The following is an 18,016-nucleotide window of genomic DNA, read 5'->3' on the forward strand; positions in this document are numbered from 1 at the left end:
AAAGCACCCCACTTTACAAGCCAAACTTATGGCCCAAAGCACTCTACTTTCTTGTGAGTAGGAAGTCTATGGCTCTGTTTCATGCTCTGGCTCCTGGTGGTGTTTTTCTGTCATTCCTTTTGTGTCAGTTTTTCCTAGATCAAGAAGGGATCTTGGGGTTCAAAGGACATGCTCCCATCCCTCCTGGTTATTCTCTCTTGCTGATAGTGAAATCCCCATTTCCTCTTTCTGCCATGGCTCGTTTTTATACCCAGCAGAACAGCAGTCACAACTCTCTTAATCTTCACTCACAATTGACTCCTGTCAGTGTCATCCCCTGCCTTCTCTTATCCAGACCCATCAGGAAAGGCTGGTTTGGAGGGAGTTACAGAGACTATAGATAGAAGAGCCACATTAAATTATTCACTACATTTCACTTACTGAGTCAGAACCAGTTCAAGAGCACCTAACAGGAACAAAAATAAGACCCTTTCCTTTGCTCTCCTTTAATATTACTTTGCTTGTCCAAAGTCCCTTTCTTTTCCATGTTAAGATGGCGGTTCGTTTTTGTTTCTCTTTAAAAAATGATGATGAAATCTGGACTAGGACTCCATTATAATTTGTAGATTGGACCTGATGCTAGGGGCTTAAATAGAGAGCAAATGTTTTGAGAATGATGAGGGCAATGAATGTACAGATGTGCTTGACACAATTGATGTATGTATGGATTGTGATGAGAGAGTTGTATGAGCCCCTAATAAAACAATTTTTAAAAATGTGTAGATCACTTTGTGTAGTATTGCCATTTTCACCAGGTTAAAGGGTGATGATGTCAATTTAATACTTTGTGGAGACAGGGATGAAGTCCAACCTCTGTCGGGTAATGACCCGGTGATGACTCCTTGGAGGTGTGACCTTTCTATAAAATAGGCATTGTGAACCTCTCTCCTTCATGCATGCAATTTCACTTTCCTGCTTGCTTGGATATCTGGCACCTGGGCAACTGATGTTGCCAGCTGCCCCTGGGAACTATTGGAACCCTGTGAAATTCCTATGGATCTGGGGTCCTTGTGACTCTGCACCCACCGGCCTATGATCTCTCAACTTCCCATTTCACTTTCCTGCTTCATCAGCAGGCAGCTGCATGAGTCAAAAGAGGGCTCTGATTAGCATCAGATCCTAGATTTGTGTTGGACCAGACAGGGTATCTTCTTCATAGAAAGTTCTTATACATATATGAGTGTCGCTGGTTTTGTTTCTCTAGAAAACTCAGTCTAACACATAATCCTTCCAATCCATGAGCAGGGCAAGTTTTTCCATTTATGGAGGTCTCTTCTGGTTTCTGATGTTTTACAGTTTTCTTTAATGGGTCAATTATGTCTATCATTAGATTTATTTCTAAGTGTTTCATCTTTTCAGTGGTTATTATATATCATAATGCTTTCCTGATTTCCTTTTCAGAGTTTCTTCAGTAGTGTAGAGGAATCTGACAGATTTTTATACATTGATCTTGTACTCTACCACTTTTCTTTTTTTAAATCATTTTATTAGGGGCTCTTATAACTCTTCTCACAATCTGTACATACATCATTTGTGTCCAGCACATTCGTACATATGCTGCCATCATCATTCTTAAAACACCTGCTTTCTACTTGAGCCCTTGGTATCAGCTCCTCATTTTCCCCTCCCTCCCCACTCCCCCTCCCCCTGAGCCCTTGACAATTTATAAATTATTATTATTATTTTATCATATCTTACACCATCCAATGTCTTCCTCACCCAGTTCTCTGCTGTCCGTCCTCCAGGGAGGAGGTTACATGTAGACCTTGTCATCTGTTTCCTGTTTCTCCCTCACCCTCCCTCCACCTTCCCAATATCGCCACTCTCACCACTGTTCCTGAGGGGCTCATCTGTCCTGGATTTCCCATATTTCCAGTTCCTGTCTGTGCCAGTGAACATCTTCCGATCCAGCCGGTTATGTAAGGTAGAATTGGGATCATGATAGTGGGGGGGAGGAAGCATTTAAGAACTAGAGGAAAATTGTATGTTTCATCGTTGTGACACTGCACTGTGACTGGTTCGTCCCCCTCCCCACAGCCCTTCTGCAAGAGGATGTCCAATTTCCCCCAGATGGGCCCTGGGTCCCTACTCTGCACTCCCCCTCATTCACAATGCTATGGGTTTTTTTTCCTTTGATACCTGATACTTGATCCCTTCGATGCCTTGTCATCTTACAGGCTGGTGTGCATTTTCCATGTGGGCTTTGTTGTTTTTCAGTTAGATGGCCCCTTGTTTATCTTCCAGCCTATGGGACCCCAGATTCTATATATTTTGACAACTGGGCACCATCAGCTTTCTTGACCGCACTTGCCCATGCACCCGATAAAGCTCTTTCTTATACACATATGAGTGTCCTGGATTTGTTACCCTATCAACCCTGACTAACACAGTCCCTTACCCAGGATTGCGGATACAGGGACTGCAGCAGCACTCTGAGTGCTACTGGGAATGGGGGCCACCTTTAAGGACCCGGTTAGGCTGAGGGACAGCAAATTGAATTTTAGTGGTAACAGAGTGAATTGTTGGAAGTGCCCTTCACAGATAAGAGCAACCCCACGCCCTGACCTCCCCACCAGATGTCAGTTTCCTGCATCTCTTTCCTACCTTCATACTCCTCCCAGTCTTTTAGGACCTTTTTTTCCCTCTTTTTTGACATCCATGTCCTTTGTGTTCCGCATAAACCCTTCTAGCCCTCAATTATATTAGGACCCTCTTCAATGGAGAATGGCATGTGAGTAGAGATAACTTTTCCAGTTCATATATGCACAGGTTTATTCTGAACATGTGTCTGGGATCAGTAGGTGGCTGCTTCAAATTCTTTCAGTAATATAATACACCTCCCTAAATCTCACTAGGGTATATTCTTTTAAAGGTTCCATAGAGTAAACAACAACAACAAAACTATTTTGAGATCAATTCTGTTAACAAGCTTTAACAAAACTCAAGTGAATATCCTTCCAAGTCATTGAAGTTTTGTTACATGACGACAAGAATGTTGGCCCACATAAAACATTTTCAGATGGATCACGTGTTTCAAATAAGGCCAGGAAAACCTCAAAGATGAACAAAAAGAGAGAAGATAATCAACCTTGACATATGAAGTATTGAAACTGGTGGGGAAAGACTGGAATTACCATCAGAGTGGTAGTTGCAGAAATCGCAACATCTCAGGAGTTGGCATTTTTCTCCTTTTAGGGGATATCTCAGCTCAGCAAGCTTTTGGCTGGAGCGTGCTACATAAGCATTGCTCAAAGATCAGCTTAGCCGAAAGAGTTCATGTTTCTACCAGTCTTTAAATAAGATTGAAGCTAGTGAAAGCGATATTATGGATTTTATATTTATCGGTAAATATTTTATTTATGAATACGATCCAGGGATCAAGGTCCAGTGAAAACAGTGACTTGTGAGCAGCTCTGCTGGGCCAGATCAATTTAACCCAGAAAGAGCACCTCAGCAAGTTATACAACTGTGTGGAGGAATGCTGAAGAGATTATCTTGATAGACTATCTCAGAAGGTAGAACAATCCTTGGGCTTAGGATGATGTTTACAGAAAATTGAAAATTGCTTTGGTGAGAAAAAGACCAGGAAAAGTTCCCCCCACCACCACCACCAAATTTTCCCCATTATAACAATACATCTGTTCGTTTTTCAAGAGTAGGAAAGGCTAGCCTATGAGAATTTGGCTGGAAACCCTTACCCATTCCCCAGTCAGCCCTGGTCTTGCCCCTGCAGACTTCTTTGTGCTCTCAAAATGCTAAGAATATTAAAAAGGAGTGTGATTTAAGTCCCTCAAGGATACCAAAATTTTCATTCTGACATGGTGTGCGTGGAAGAACACATCATTATCTGGGGAGAAGGTTAGAGAGATGAAACACTGCCTTCAGACGTATATTGGCCTACGTGGAAGCTATGTTGAGAAACAATAACTTCATGTTTTAAAATCTTTGTTTAATAAAAGTTGCTATGGGTTTTTTTGGGGGGTGGGTAGCAATATCTTTTTACTTAACCTTGTGCTCTGCTTTTGTCTGATGCATTCTTGCTTCTCCTGCCTTTGGCAGCCACCCTAGAGAAACATCAATGGAATGAAGAGACTAGTGTTCTGTCCCGGAGAAGTCCCCACCAGCAAAGGCAGATCTCCTGGAGAGTACAGGGCACATGGATCTGAAAAGGAGTAATGATATTGCCAGGAGAGACAGAATCCCACTTTATTTACCTCAACTCTGAGTCATTTGGTGGAAAGCTGGGGCCTTTTACCCCCCATCCACTATCATGATGAAATGTCCCAAACACAGTGTAATTTCGTGAGCATAATGTAGCTTTCGGTTCTACCAATCCTTGGGGTGAGCCCTGGAGCCACTGCTGCGCAATCAGGAGCAAGTTACTGTACTTCTCTGAGCCCCAGCACACTCTTCTTCCAAAAGGGGATAACAACAATACCTCCCGTACAAGCTGTGCGGGTTCATTTAAATGACACTGATGAAAGCGTTCAGTGCGTCTCTATAGTTATTAGTATTTCTGTTCTGGCTTAGTTGTCACCAGCATAAGGGAGCTTCCCTGTAAGAGGATACAGACATGTTGTAGCCATGTTCAGAGGGCAGGGGGATTGCCTTGTGTCACAAGACTTAATACTGTCTCTGGTAAGATCCACCATCCTGGCCTTGGATGGTCGATGTCTGTGTGGCAGATGTCAGCTCGGAAGTGGTCTCGAGCCCTGTACCCCCAATCTAGAGCTAGTGTACAGTTCAAAAACCAGCTCTTTGGAGAAGGCCTCACTTTACCTAGGGTCAGGGTTCTCATTTGTGGGGAGATGGAAGAGAGGAGAAAATCGTTCCTGCCTTATAGCATTGTTCTACAGCCACCTAACTTACTAGACATGCCGATGATAGTGTTCAGTGAATTCCTAGGGAAAATCATGATGGGGAGTGAGGAGAGGAATCTTCCTCTCTCTGAGAAAGTGATTTCACTGCTGTTGGAGGGTAAATGAAAAATCCACACTGATCATGTTGTTAATATGCATTTTGAACCAAATTTGTTTTCTGCCTTTGGTGATCCTGGATTTTAGATTTTGTTTTGTTTTGTTGGGGGGGGGGGTATACAATATTCTTCATTGGCCTCATCAAAAGAACCTGAATTTGATTCTACCTTAAACACACCTGTTGCAAATTAAAGGCACTGAAATACTCCTTTGAACTTAAAGATAAAATATATCCTAGTATAAGAATAAACAGAAGACTATTATTCCAAGATTGTAGATTTTGAAGTTTGGGGACTTTAGTTCAAATTTCTATTTTTTTGAGGTTGCCCCAAAATTGGCAAATTTAAACTACAATATATTTGATACTTTTCATATTTTATTTCTTTTGTGATAAACCTTAGTTCTGTAGACAAATTGTTTTTGCTTTAGTGAATGAATGTTATTGAAATTGTTACCTTGTATCTAACCCTTATGTGTTAATCTGGGTTGACTAGAGAAACAAATTCAGGAACAATTATGTATATGTAAGAGGAAGTTTTATATCATAGAGCAATTACATATTGAGCAAACATCCCAGCCCAGTCCAGATCAAGTGCATAAGTTTGAGATTAGCCCAGATATCCGATACTAGTCTATACATTCCTCTTCAGTCTCATGCAGTACTTTCAATGATGCTGAATGCAGGAAGATCTCAGGCCGGTGGGTGAAAAGTCTTGTGGATCCAGTGGCAGTGTAAGCATCTCAGCAGGAAGATGAAGCAGAAAAAGAGTGTGGCTTTCCTCCAGGGAAAAAGAGAGAAAGTTTCCAGAATCCTCATGAGAAGGTCATGCCCACAAGGAGGACATTATCAGTGGTTCAAACCCACCAGCTGCTCAGTGGGGGAAATTTGAGGCTATCTGCTTCCATAAAGATCTACAGCCTCCAAAACCCGATGAGTTAGAATTGACTCCATGGCAATGGGCTTGGGAGATTTTTAAGTATCTCTTATGCTCTGCATGTTCATTGGCTAATCCTAATGTTAGAGAACAGGGACCAAGATTTAAATGAAGGTAGGTTTGGGGCTGCTCTACAAAGTCCTCTGAGGTTGTGTGAACTGTAAATATGCATGGTCACCCGGTGCTACAAGACCAAGTAGAACTTCCCTGTGAGTTTCCCAGGCTGTAAAACTTTATAGGTCGGGAACCAGTTAAGTAGACATGGGTAGAAGCTGAGTCAGCTTTTAAAACTGGGTCAAGGGTATTGTCTCCTCACTCAACACGGTCGCTCACACAGAAGCAAGGAAGTGTGCTCAGTGTTTTGTCTCCAACAGCAGCATTGGATTTGCTGTGATCTGTTCCATTTTCATAGCATGTACCTCTAGTCAAACAATCATCTGCTTGTCATTCATCAGTGAGCATTTTGTAAGCCCCTGAAAAGTTCAGAGAAAAGGCAAAATCCTTCCACAGGACACATAAGCTTCTGGGAATAGGCCTATCCTAAGATAGGCTCCTGGTACAGCCTCCAGGGCACCCACAGAGTAGCCACTAGCCACATGTGGTGACTTCAACCTAAACTAAATAAAATTTAAAATCTAGCTCTTCATACTGGTCACTCTTCAAGTGCCCCACTCTTGGCCAGTGGATGCCGTATTGGACAGCACCAATACAGAACATTCTGTCATTGCCGTAAGCTCTATTGGAGGTTCTTATTGTGTATAAGATTGGGATAAATACGATTTACATGGGTGAGGGTGGAGGCCCAAGGTCAGCGAAGGTGGAGGGCATATGGTGACATGACTAGAGTAAGGAAGGGCTTCTCCCAGGAATAGCACCTTGGTTGATCCTCAGGCTGAGGCGTCCAGAAAAGGCTGGGTCAATTAATAAGAACCACTACAGGGAAAATAAGTACATGTCAGGACCCTGAGTCAGCAGTGGTGTCTTCACAAATGGGAATCATTTTTCTCTTCTCTTATAAGCATAAACCTTTATGATTCAGCATAAATTGTGTACCTCTAATACCTATAAATTTTTAACATGTGTTTTTGTGTTTTGTTTTTTAAGTCACAACTATCTCAGGCCTTGAATGGAGTTTCTGACAAGGCAAAAGAAGCGAAGGAGTTTCTGGTTCAGCTCAAGAACATACTGCAGCAGATCCAGGTGAGGGACACGCAGGGTCGGGAATGTCAAAGTATAAGCAGTAGAAAGAAGAAAAGAAGTCTTGTGACCATTAGTAAGTTTCATTATCCGGTTGAAGACCCCGCACGCTTAATTCACTGGCACCCATCTGACACCCAATGAGAGAACGGAAATCCCCTGTCCCAGAAACGGTCCTAGGAATTTCACAGAGTCAATAGCAGAAAGCCATAGACTAGAGTTCTTGAAAAATGTTCACACGGCACGATACATCATTATGGGCACCCTATCGAAACGATGCAGGTGGTACTTTTATACCCAAGTGTGCCCTTGTCATCAAAAATATATGAAAATACTAATTCATTGTTTAGCAAATGAATGCATATGTTGAGTGCCTATGTTGAGGCAGCCACAAGATACAAAGATGGATGAGACACAGCCCTGTATCACACATGCACTCTTGTGTAAATGAACCCATCTGGGGGAATGGTTTATACAGATGACATCTGGGTGTAGAAAAGAAGTGAGAGCCCTTGAAGTCTTAACCAATTACAGTGCAGAATTCAGTTATAGCCCCTTAAAGGCATGATGCTAGTGTCTGCAGACACGAGGTCTAAATCCACACAGATTATAAGAACCAGATAGATAGATAGATAGATAGATAGATAGATAGATAGATAGATAGATAGATAGATAGATAGATGGGCCATGATTTCACAATGCCCCTCCCCAAGTGTTTATTTTATTAAACTGAAAACAAGTTTAATAAAATCTCAATTCTAGAGTAAGCATCTTTGAAATACGACTTTGTCTATAGTACTCACCAGATTTGGGCATCATTCTCTGTAACCCTCTTCTGCTTCCCTTAGGAAAATGGACTAGACTATGAAGCCTGCCTGGTTGCTCAGTGTGATGCCCTGGTTGATGCCTTAACTCGGCAGAAAGCTAAATTACTCACCAAGGTTACTAAAGAGAGAGAGCACAAGTTGAAGGTAAGTACTGAGATGCAGGAACACTTTATTCCCATTACATCCTCTACAACCAGCATCGATTGGGCATGTCATATGCATTGGAGAAATATAGTTGAGTAAGTGGATGAATGAATGAATGAATGAATGAATGAATGAAACAAAGAAGTGATGAACCAGCTGGGACCCAGACCTGGTACACTAATGCAACCATAAGAACTATCAAAACTCACTGCAATTTAGTTGATTCTGACTTATAGCCACACTAGGACAGAGTAGAACTGCCCCTTTGGGTATCCAAGGCTATAAATCTTTAGGGACAGAGAAAACCTCATCTTTCTCCTGTGAAATATATGGTGGTTTTGAACTGCTGACCTTGTGGTTAGCAGCTCAATTCATAACGCACTACACCACCAGGACGCCTGTAACCGTGACAAGAGACCCCCAGTCAGCACGCAGGTTCTCCTTACACTGCTAGACCCAAAGTCCCTGCATATTCTGTTTTAAAACCATAAGCCTACCCTTCCCATCTTCAACTAAGCCTTTGTCGAAGGTCACCTCCTTTTCTCCCCTGACATGCAGAGTAGAGGTGATCCATAACAATGCTAGATTTTCCTCTTCATGCGTTTCTAGCTCTACCCACTTCTTCGGGTTCTTTCTGATGTCTAGTGCATTCAACAATCAGTAATAATAATATGGTCAATTTCCACCAAGGGCAGGACAAGGATTCCCTCACTTGACACTAGGTCCCTAGAGTTAGTTAAGGGCACTAGGTCCCTAAGGACTAGGACACTAAGGACACTAGGTCCCTAGAGTTAGTTAAGGGCACCTGAACACTCTGTATTGATGGAAGACTGACTCGCTGCCAAGGAGTGCAATGTATTTTGAAGACATTTCCTAACTGAATCAAAAAATATGACTTTCAAGGAAAGTAGTAAGGCGAGTTCGGAACGATCCGTGGTTTATAAAGACAACTCAGCAAGTCGGAAGGAAGACCCACCAACTGGGAGCTGGTCACACAGGGGCCTTGAATATGCACTGTCTCTATTTTACCACCCGTAGTTGAGAGGTTTGTGCTGATGAGCATTGTGCACCCCCTGTACCACCACAATGGGAAGAAGATCCCAGGAACACAGTGCACATGGCGTTCAGGGGCATGGCACAGAGGAAGATGTTCAGAGCAGATCAGACCAAGGCTCCTTCCTCCATGTGCTTTTGTGCTATTTCTGTGACTTGCTGAAGCCTGGCTTCTAGGTCTGATAAGAATTTCTAAAGGAACATTTTCATTGCAGATGGTGTGGGATCAGATCAACCACTGTACATTGAAGCTTCGCCAATCGACAGGGCTGATGGAGTACTGCCTGGAAGTGATCAAGGAGAATGACCCTTCGGGGTTTCTACAGGTGAGCCCACTCCTAGAGGACACCAGGTGGGCATACCTTCTCTTTCACCTCTACTTCTGTCCCCCCAACATAAGCAGACGTTTCAGGGATGATCCCTTCCAGAGGCTTGGAATCAAGTAGATTTTCTTTCGTTCAGCAGTTCCAGAAGACCTAGGTTCTCACCTGGGATCCATCTCTTAATAGGTGTGATCCTGCTCTCCTTTGACTGTGAATAAGGATGCTAAAGGCCATAATCATTAAGAGTTAAGTGCTTTGCGTTTATACTTGAATCTCCATGGTTCCCTCTCCCTTGACCAAATCGAACAGGACAGGCTTTGTGCCGGACAGATCTGCATCAGAGAAGCAAATTGGAGACCCACATCATAATCATTGTGCAGCATCGTACGTGCCTGGCCGGTGACCGCTGCCTACAGAGACCCATGTAACCCATGCTGGTTGTTCTGTCCGGCGCACTCGGTAACTCCGAGTCATACTCTCACAGCTCAGTCACTTGTCTTTAAGGAAAATGGCGAATCCTCCTAGCACTTGCGATCACGAGTCTGCTAGACCAGATACGAATCTCTGAGTAAGCAAAACCTTCCAGTAAAGGAGAGTAGAGGTATGATTGCGAGGCTTTGAGAGAAGATACGTGCAAGGAAATGAGTCAGGGAGAGGAGATTTCAAAGCTCTGGGTGTCTGATTTCTTCGGACCCTGGGATAGAGTATTAGTATAATTCACTTTGCAAAAGCCTGACTCTAAAAAAAAGCAGATATAAGGAAGAATCCTTTTGTATATTAAAAAAGTAGTATTTGCTTTATAAAAACTGTTGACCCACTTTCTTTTATAGCATGTACTTTACATTGAATGTGACTATGTCTTTAAAATATGGCTTAAGTGATATAATGTACTTTATAAGGGCCGTCAAGGGCAGAAGCAGTGTTTAGTCTCTAACGTAGGTTTGAGAGGACATGCTTAGCCCAGCTCCTTCCATATGGCTTCAGCCCTGAGCCCTAAGTACAAAACCCTAGTGCTTCCTCACGACTGGCTGCACAATTTCACCTTTGTAAACTGAGACCCCAAACTCTGTGCTCCCTTTAAGATCTCTGATGCCCTGATCAAGCGTGTCCAGGTGTCTCAGGAACAGTGGGTGAAAGGCGCCCTGGAGCCCAAGGTGTCTGCGGAGTTTGATCTGACTTTGGACAGTGAGCCTCTGCTGCAGGCCATCCACCAGCTGGACTTCATCCAGATGAAATGTAGGGGTGAGCGGTGGTTGGCACCACTTCCATGCTTCTCCTGGGAAAGGCATCCATTCATGGGGACGAATTGGAATTGCTGGGTGATAGGTCATCTATGGAGTGTGGCAGAGTTTTGCTGAGTCAAGGACAAGGACAACCTATCCTGGCCCCTCAGTGGGTGACCGAGGGTGGGGATTCCCTGGCCTATACCCTCGTCTTCTCATGTATTCATGTAAGTCAAAAAGTATTACTACCAAGGTTCTAGTTCATACAGGCACAGGTTTATGACAAGCAAACATTTAAGGATCCGTCTCTGTGACAAGGAGATGGTTTCCAACAAGTTCTTTCATTAGTACACTTGACTTCATATCATTAGGGTGTCTCCCCCCCTTTGCCAAAAAATAGTCTAATCAAAATAGTGGCCATAAGACAATTAGGGGAGCTTATTAGAAAGAAGTTTGAAGAAAACTGAAAGCTACATTAGGGAGAAAAAAGCCAGGAAGGTTGCCTTGGGGAACTTTGTTCCCATCATGACAAAGCACTTGCACATTCTTCAAGGGTAGCAAGGGCTGTCCTATGAGAATGTCATTGGAAACTTTACTCCATATACCCCACAGTCGTGATCTTGCCTCTTCTGACTTCCTGCCTGGCACCCCCACCCCCGCCACCTGCCCCACCCCTCACCTACCACCACTAAAAACACCAAACTCAAAGAATATTTTTTAAAGAACATGATTTGAGACCCTTTTGGTATGGTGTAAACTGAAGAGGGAAAACAGCTTTGGGGAAGGGGTAAAGATACGGAAAAACCATTTTCAGAAGTGGATGGATTTGATGAAGCCTATTACAAAAAGTAATAGCTTTACATGTTCATATTTTTATTGACTATTTCTAATTTTGTAACAATGCTTTTTAAAATTCATCTTTGTATAATAGGGCTTGTTTGTCCATTCAGAAACATTTACTAAATGATTACCATTAGCCAGACATGATTCAGCGCTCAGGACATAGCAATAAACAAGATTCCTACAGAAGATTTGAGTTTGTGTTGTAGTAGAAGAAATAGACATTAAATAAATAAACATGTAACTTAATGTCTAATCATGACAGGTACTATGACAAAAAGGCAAGATAAGGAGACAGTGATGGAGATGTAGGGGAGAATATTACAGGAGACAGAGGGACGGCAAGTGCAAAGGCCATGCGACAGGAATATATTTTCTGTATTTTAAATACAACAAGAATGTCAGAGGAAAATACCAGAATAAACAAGTTGGGGACTAGTAGGCCACAAGTTAGCCAGTGTTGGCCAGAACTATAGTCCTGGAGACAGTGGTGCATATTTAGGTGAGGATATAGAGGTATGTTTGTTTTCTTCATTTTTCAAAAAGAACAAAGTATCAACAGACTAAGGGTCACATCTGCAGAACTCAGAAACCTTTGCCTGCAAAATATTTGGCCATCTTTTAATTCAAGAAAAAAACAAGTCTCTTGCATAATTCTATGTTCATGCCACACTCAGACATCACTCTGTCACACCTAAAAAAAGAGGACCTGATGCAAAGGGCTTAAGTGGAGAGCAAATGCTATGAGAATGATTGGGGCAGGGAATGTGCGGATGTGCTTTATACAATTGATGTATGTATAGGTATGGATTGTGGTAAGAGTTGTATGAGCCCCTAATAAAATGTAAAAAAAGAAAAGAGAAAAAAAATGATTAGGGAAAAGAATGTACAGATGTGCTTTATACAATTGATGTATGTATATGTATGGATTGTGATAAGAGTTGTATGAGTCCCTAATAAAATGTTTAAAACAACAAAAAAAAGAAGAAGAAAAAAAGAAAGAACCCTTGTGCCCTCCTGGATTATGTAGAAATCAGAGGTGAAACAAGAGAGCACAGGAAAGAAACGAGAATTCAGTATAGTTGTGGGGGGTAAGAGCAAATTCGTACATATCTGTGACATGAGGGTGTGGGGGATCAGGCTATGCTTGCCCATCCCTGAGACTAAGTCTGTAATCAGTGAAGAGATTTCACCTCATTGAACTGTCAACTAAATTCCAGAAGATTAGTCCTAATCTGGGCATGTAGAACCAAATGGAAATACATAGTTGTTACAAAACCGACGCTCGTCTTTCCCCATAAATAACCATGTGAAATATATAAATTCACTGCCATCGAGCCCATTCCAACTCATAGTGACCCTGAAGGACAGGGTAGAACTGCCCCTGTGGATGGAGTTTCTGAGACTGTAACTCTTTATGGGAGTAGAAAACCTCATCTTTCTCCCTTGGAATGACTGGTGGCTTCAAACTGCTGACCTTGTAGTTAATAAGCCAACATATAACTGTTAGACCACTGGGGCCGATATACTCGACATCTGGTTGAATCCTGCATTCCATGTATTGATTACTCTTGGTATTGATTATTCTTCCTGTATGTGGCTCCCTCAGCCCCTTAAATGCTTGGCCACAAGTATTAATGCCTCCTACAGAGTGAAGCAGGGACCAGCCCGGGGGTGAGCTATGGAGAGAAGGCCACAGAGGATCTAGGAGGGACATAGTTCTGGGCTTTGTTGGAATTCTTTTGGGTTCTCCATCAGTCAGAGTCCAAACCAGTGATTCTCAGTGGAGGGTGAGAAGAAGGTCTCCCTTATTTATGGTTTACAGACTCGGAGGCTTCTATCAAGCCTCATCCTGGGCTTCTAATACCCTCGGAGTTGCCGTAGTGCAAGCCCCAGGCGCGTCCAGACTGTGGTTCCCAGGCTGGGTGGTACATTATGAGACTGGCAACAGGGGGCATAGGAGCCGGGACAAGGTGGTAGAGGCGCTAACCTGCTCCCCCTCCGCCACCCTCCCCCCACCCCCAACCAGTGCCACCGGTCCCGCTGCTGCAGTTGGAGAAATGCTGCACCCGTAACAACAGCGTCACCCTGGCTTGGAGGATGCCTCCCTTCACCCACAGCCCTGTGGACGGCTACATCCTGGAGCTGGACGACGGAGACGGTGGGCAGTTCCGGGTAAGACTGGCTCCCTCCATCCAAATCCTGCTGTGTCTCTTAGCTTAGAGCTGAGCGTCCGGATGACGGGGCCTCACGCCTGGTCCTCGGGGCGGCCTGGGGTCGCGGGAGAGAGCATACGTTTCCACTGAGGGCTGCAGGAGCGTTGGTCCCACACAATATGTAAGCCACTTTCTGTGAAGCCTGCTAAAAGATGCTCAGCTTGGAAGAGAGGCGGAGCTCAAAAGAAGGGCTACCTGTACACCTGCTCCCCAGTGAACTGGTTAGTCCAATCCTGGTTACTCTTCCTTAGTGCCATCTCAGATGCCACACGCCTTGTGCTGTGGGCCCGGGCCACGGCAACCATGCGTGCCAAGTTTTACAACATCCGGCTTCTTTGGATCACCACTATTTCACGTGGGGGTGGTCTTGTTTCTCTCGAAGTACAGATTTCTGAAGGGTAGAAAGCACTACTTGGCCTTCCCTTGCATTCCCTTGTCCACCTGGCCAGGCAAGATAGGGAGAAGACACTCAAAGGGCTCGTCTGCATGACTCGGTAGCATAGAGGGGACAAACGCAATTCTTCTGCCCGTCTTGTGTAAAACCCAGGACCGTCCCTCACCCTCCCTAGACCTCCTGAGAGCCCTCTCCCTTGCGATTTTACACTCGTCAGTTCAGGTTGCCGTTGTGTTGACACGAACATCAGGAAGCCCTGGCCTTCTAAGAGCTCATCTATTCTAACATCATGAAAACTGGACTCATTCTGACAAGATAATACGATCATAATAAACTTTGCTTTTCTTCTCCCGGGGAACTGCATACAGTTCATAATACTTGTCAAAGGCCAACAGTCCTTTGGCTTCCTGCCATTGCATGCTCTGCTGAAAGAAGGGAAGAGTCGAGAAATGAGAAATAAACTCCGCACTCCTTGGAGACGGAGCCCTGAGTGAGACGGGTCCTTTGAAGAAGCAATAATGGAGGTGTTTGGGCCGTGAAAGCGTGCTGACTCACTGCCTGTTAGTGCTGACTCTGCAAATAAACTCTACACCTGGGAGCCCGGAAGGGAGTCTGTTTTTCAAAGGAGAAAAAGCAAGAGTGCTGGCAGCTATTCAAAAGATTAACCGTAGAGCTGAAATATAGATGGCCTTTCCCCTATAAGATTTGGCCACTAAAAAAGTCCATTTAAGATCAATAAGATGGCACGCTGGGGGAGGGCGAGAATGGGAGCTTGGAATAAAATCCACACAGACCTGGATTTTTAATTCTGACTCCTGAACTGATTGGTTGTGACCTTGAACAAGTTTTTCTACCTTTTCAGGTCTTGAACTCTTTGTGTATAAAAGGTGAAAAACAATAACAATGTCATAGAGGTGTGAAGATTAACATACGTGATATAATGCCTGGTATGCATCTGTTATTAATAACAAGAGAACATAGATCCTCCCTAAACAACAAAGAAGGCAAACTAAGCAAATGACAATGGAACAGAAGTGATGGAAAGCTATGGATTTAGTTACCTTTAGAAGAAGGATAACTAATTTTTTTGACATTTTCATTATAGCCTTTTATTATGAATATCTTTGAAAATCCTATCTTTGAGTATCTCCAAGTGAATGATAACACGACTATACTACATACTCCAATATTATACATAGTAGTACACATGATTACCAGTAAGAAACATGATTACCAACAAACTCAGGTGGATGGTGTATGCAGTTGATCATAACTCAAATCCACTGTAAGACGGGGAATATCTGTAAATTATCACAAAACATCGAGTGGTCAAAAATAGCCTCCACGCAACTGCCACACCACAGACAAACCTCCCACCAGAAGGTTAAGTGCGTAAAACCATCCCCTCACTCATTTTGTAGTTCAGAGTTAAGCTGATTTGCCCTAAGAAGCAATAACAACAAAGAAACATTTAAGTAATATAAACTACTGTCCATAATTTGCTAAAAGAATGAGCTCATCCATTTATTTTACTCAAAAAGAATTGCCTTGCTAATTTAAAAGTTTTGTAGAAAGCTAAGAATGTGTGTAGCGTCTGGCATCATTGGAGAATGCATTCTGCTGTTTGTACTAAGGTTTCTGTCCTCAATTCCTAAGCTAGGTTAAAAAACACCACCACCACAGCAAAAACAAAGCAAAGAAATAGAAAAATATGGCGGTTTCTCTGATGATCTGTTCGCCCCAAGATCGCTTTAAGAAAAATTCGATTTTTTTTAAATAGAAAAGAAAAGGGATTGTCTTGATCACATGCTACCAAATTAAATATGCGCATCACTTAGTGCATCGGAAAGTAGTGAGTTTAGCTCTTCTGCAAGGTATCTGACTCAGAGAGCAAATGGTCTGTAAAGCCACATGAGGTGACAAAGTGTCACCAGAATTGCTTTGGGGATGTGATGATGTACACAGACATCAAAACTCCATGGCACACGAAAAACCTTTCCTAGGCTAAAAGTGTCTTGGACAAATCCACTGGGTTTTGTCCAAATACAATGTTATTTGGAAAGACCCAGGTTTTCATCTGCTGACACCCTGTTCAGCCTTCAGGCGGGTCACCTTGGCACTCACCAAGGCCTGCAGTGCTGGGGCGTATGTACCAAGAGCCAGGGCAGAAACCTGTTCCCTGGCTATTGGTACATAGTGGCCTGTTCTCATGCCACTAGCTTCAATAGACTGGCCTGTTTCCATGCCACTAAGTCCGACAAACCCTTGCCCTGTTACCAATTCTGAGCTCCTCGGGGATACGACTGGGCTCTGCCTCTGTTCCCAGCCCAGCTCTCAGTCACGCATCCTTGCTGCCCTCCAGCCTCAGGTCGTACCAGATGATCAGTGTCAGCAAGGCGAGGCTCAGGGGCAGCACTTGCCCCAGACTTGCTGCTGTAGCTTCCCTATGGAATGCACTACCATTCAGCAGGACAGGTTGACATTGGGGTAGGAAAACGGAATGTACCCTTTTCAGGGGCCCTTTTCCTCCTCTTCAGCCACCACCAGCTGAACCTGCGCTTGGACATGACCGGCGAGTAGAAGCTTAGGGAGGTCTACACTAAGCCTCAGCACTTGAGTGGCCCAGGCCTCGGGAGCATACAGGATGCCCAGAAGGGTCACTTTTAAGTGAATGAGGAACAAAGGAATTTCCAGAAAAAAAGATTGATGCAGAAATGCCTCGCCCTCTTGAGAGACCAAGTACCAAGAAAGAAGCCTGGGTATAGGGGTGAAATATGTCTCTGTCTCCAAGAGTGCCTCCAACTCAGATCCAACCTTGAGCTGACCTGTCCTTGTTGACACCTTCCTTCTCCTTTCTCTCCTCGTGTGTGATGACCCTTCATTTTAAAAATGATTCTTTCATTTATTGCATAGCTCGAGTTTTCTTGCCGAAATTCCCATTGAAATACAAGAGCTTTACAGGAATTTATACATCCAAAGGCCTCTAGAGCCCCAGGTTTTCTCTAGCATTATTTGACCTCACCAGAGGCAGGAAGTTACTCGGGCTGTGTGTGTGTTGGGGGGTGGGGGGTGGGTGTGACACTTAGCTCCCTAGGACCTCATCAAAACTAAGAGCCTCAGAAAGGAACCCCTAGGTCAGCCAGTTCAGCAGGGTTTGGGGGCCTACATTGATAATGGTCCGTGACCTGGATATGATTGCTTCAACTCTTTTTGGTTCAGTGGTTTTCTACGGAGGTGGCAGGTAGCACTGTGAATGTCAACTTGATGTCTGAGATGAATTTTCCAAAGGATGGTGAGCATAATGGCCTTACCTTTCTTCAGGAAGTGTATGTCGGCAAGGAGACCCTGTGCACCATCGACGGCCTTCATTTCAACAGCACCTACAATGCCAGGGTAAAGGCCTTCAACTCTTCAGGTGTCGGGCCTTACAGTAAAACGGTTGTTCTGCAGACATCCGATGGTGAGTCTTGTGTGTCGTCTTGATCAGAGAAGGACATTCAGACTCTGGGTGGGGTCTGTGACACGAAAACCACAGGCCGTAGCATAGACTGAGCAATTTCAACAGTTAAGACAGGAAAAGATGGTCTTTTGAACTGGGTTCAGTAGGGAAACATAACCACTGAATGTTATCTATGTGTATCTGAGGGAACTTCAGGCAGTTCATGAAATAATGGAATTGAAATATTTGTCCCATAAGCCCCTTTATTTATAAAGGACTTTTTAAAGGACTCTCATATAAAGAGATCTTTATCTCAAAAATGACATGAAGTTGTAGAGGCTGACAAGGCCGAAGCCAAAGGGTGAAACAGAAGCTTCTCCTGACTTAAGTGGTTGCAGGGGTCGATGAAC

At 43.7% G+C, this 18,016-nt stretch overlaps 1 protein-coding gene across 3 annotated transcripts in view; it reads left to right on the plus strand.

Annotated features, from left to right (window-relative positions):
* The window catches only part of TRIM67 (tripartite motif containing 67), a 66,509-nt gene that overhangs the window by 33,711 nt on the left and 14,782 nt on the right, over positions 1-18,016 (plus strand). For 2 of the 3 annotated variants that reach the window (XM_075540603.1, XM_075540605.1), the window contains 6 exons: positions 7,055-7,150; positions 7,996-8,118; positions 9,387-9,497; positions 10,577-10,736; positions 13,587-13,732; positions 17,489-17,627. In XM_075540603.1, the coding sequence (XP_075396718.1) occupies positions 7,055-7,150; positions 7,996-8,118; positions 9,387-9,497; positions 10,577-10,736; positions 13,587-13,732; positions 17,489-17,627 (775 nt within the window). The remainder of the gene's footprint in view (positions 1-7,054; positions 7,151-7,995; positions 8,119-9,386; positions 9,498-10,576; positions 10,737-13,586; positions 13,733-17,488; positions 17,628-18,016) is intronic. The other variant, XM_075540604.1, reaches the window with a different exon arrangement.

This window comes from Tenrec ecaudatus, chromosome 1 (genome assembly GCF_050624435.1).
Source record: "Tenrec ecaudatus isolate mTenEca1 chromosome 1, mTenEca1.hap1, whole genome shotgun sequence".
NCBI lineage: Eukaryota > Metazoa > Chordata > Mammalia > Afrosoricida > Tenrecidae > Tenrec > Tenrec ecaudatus.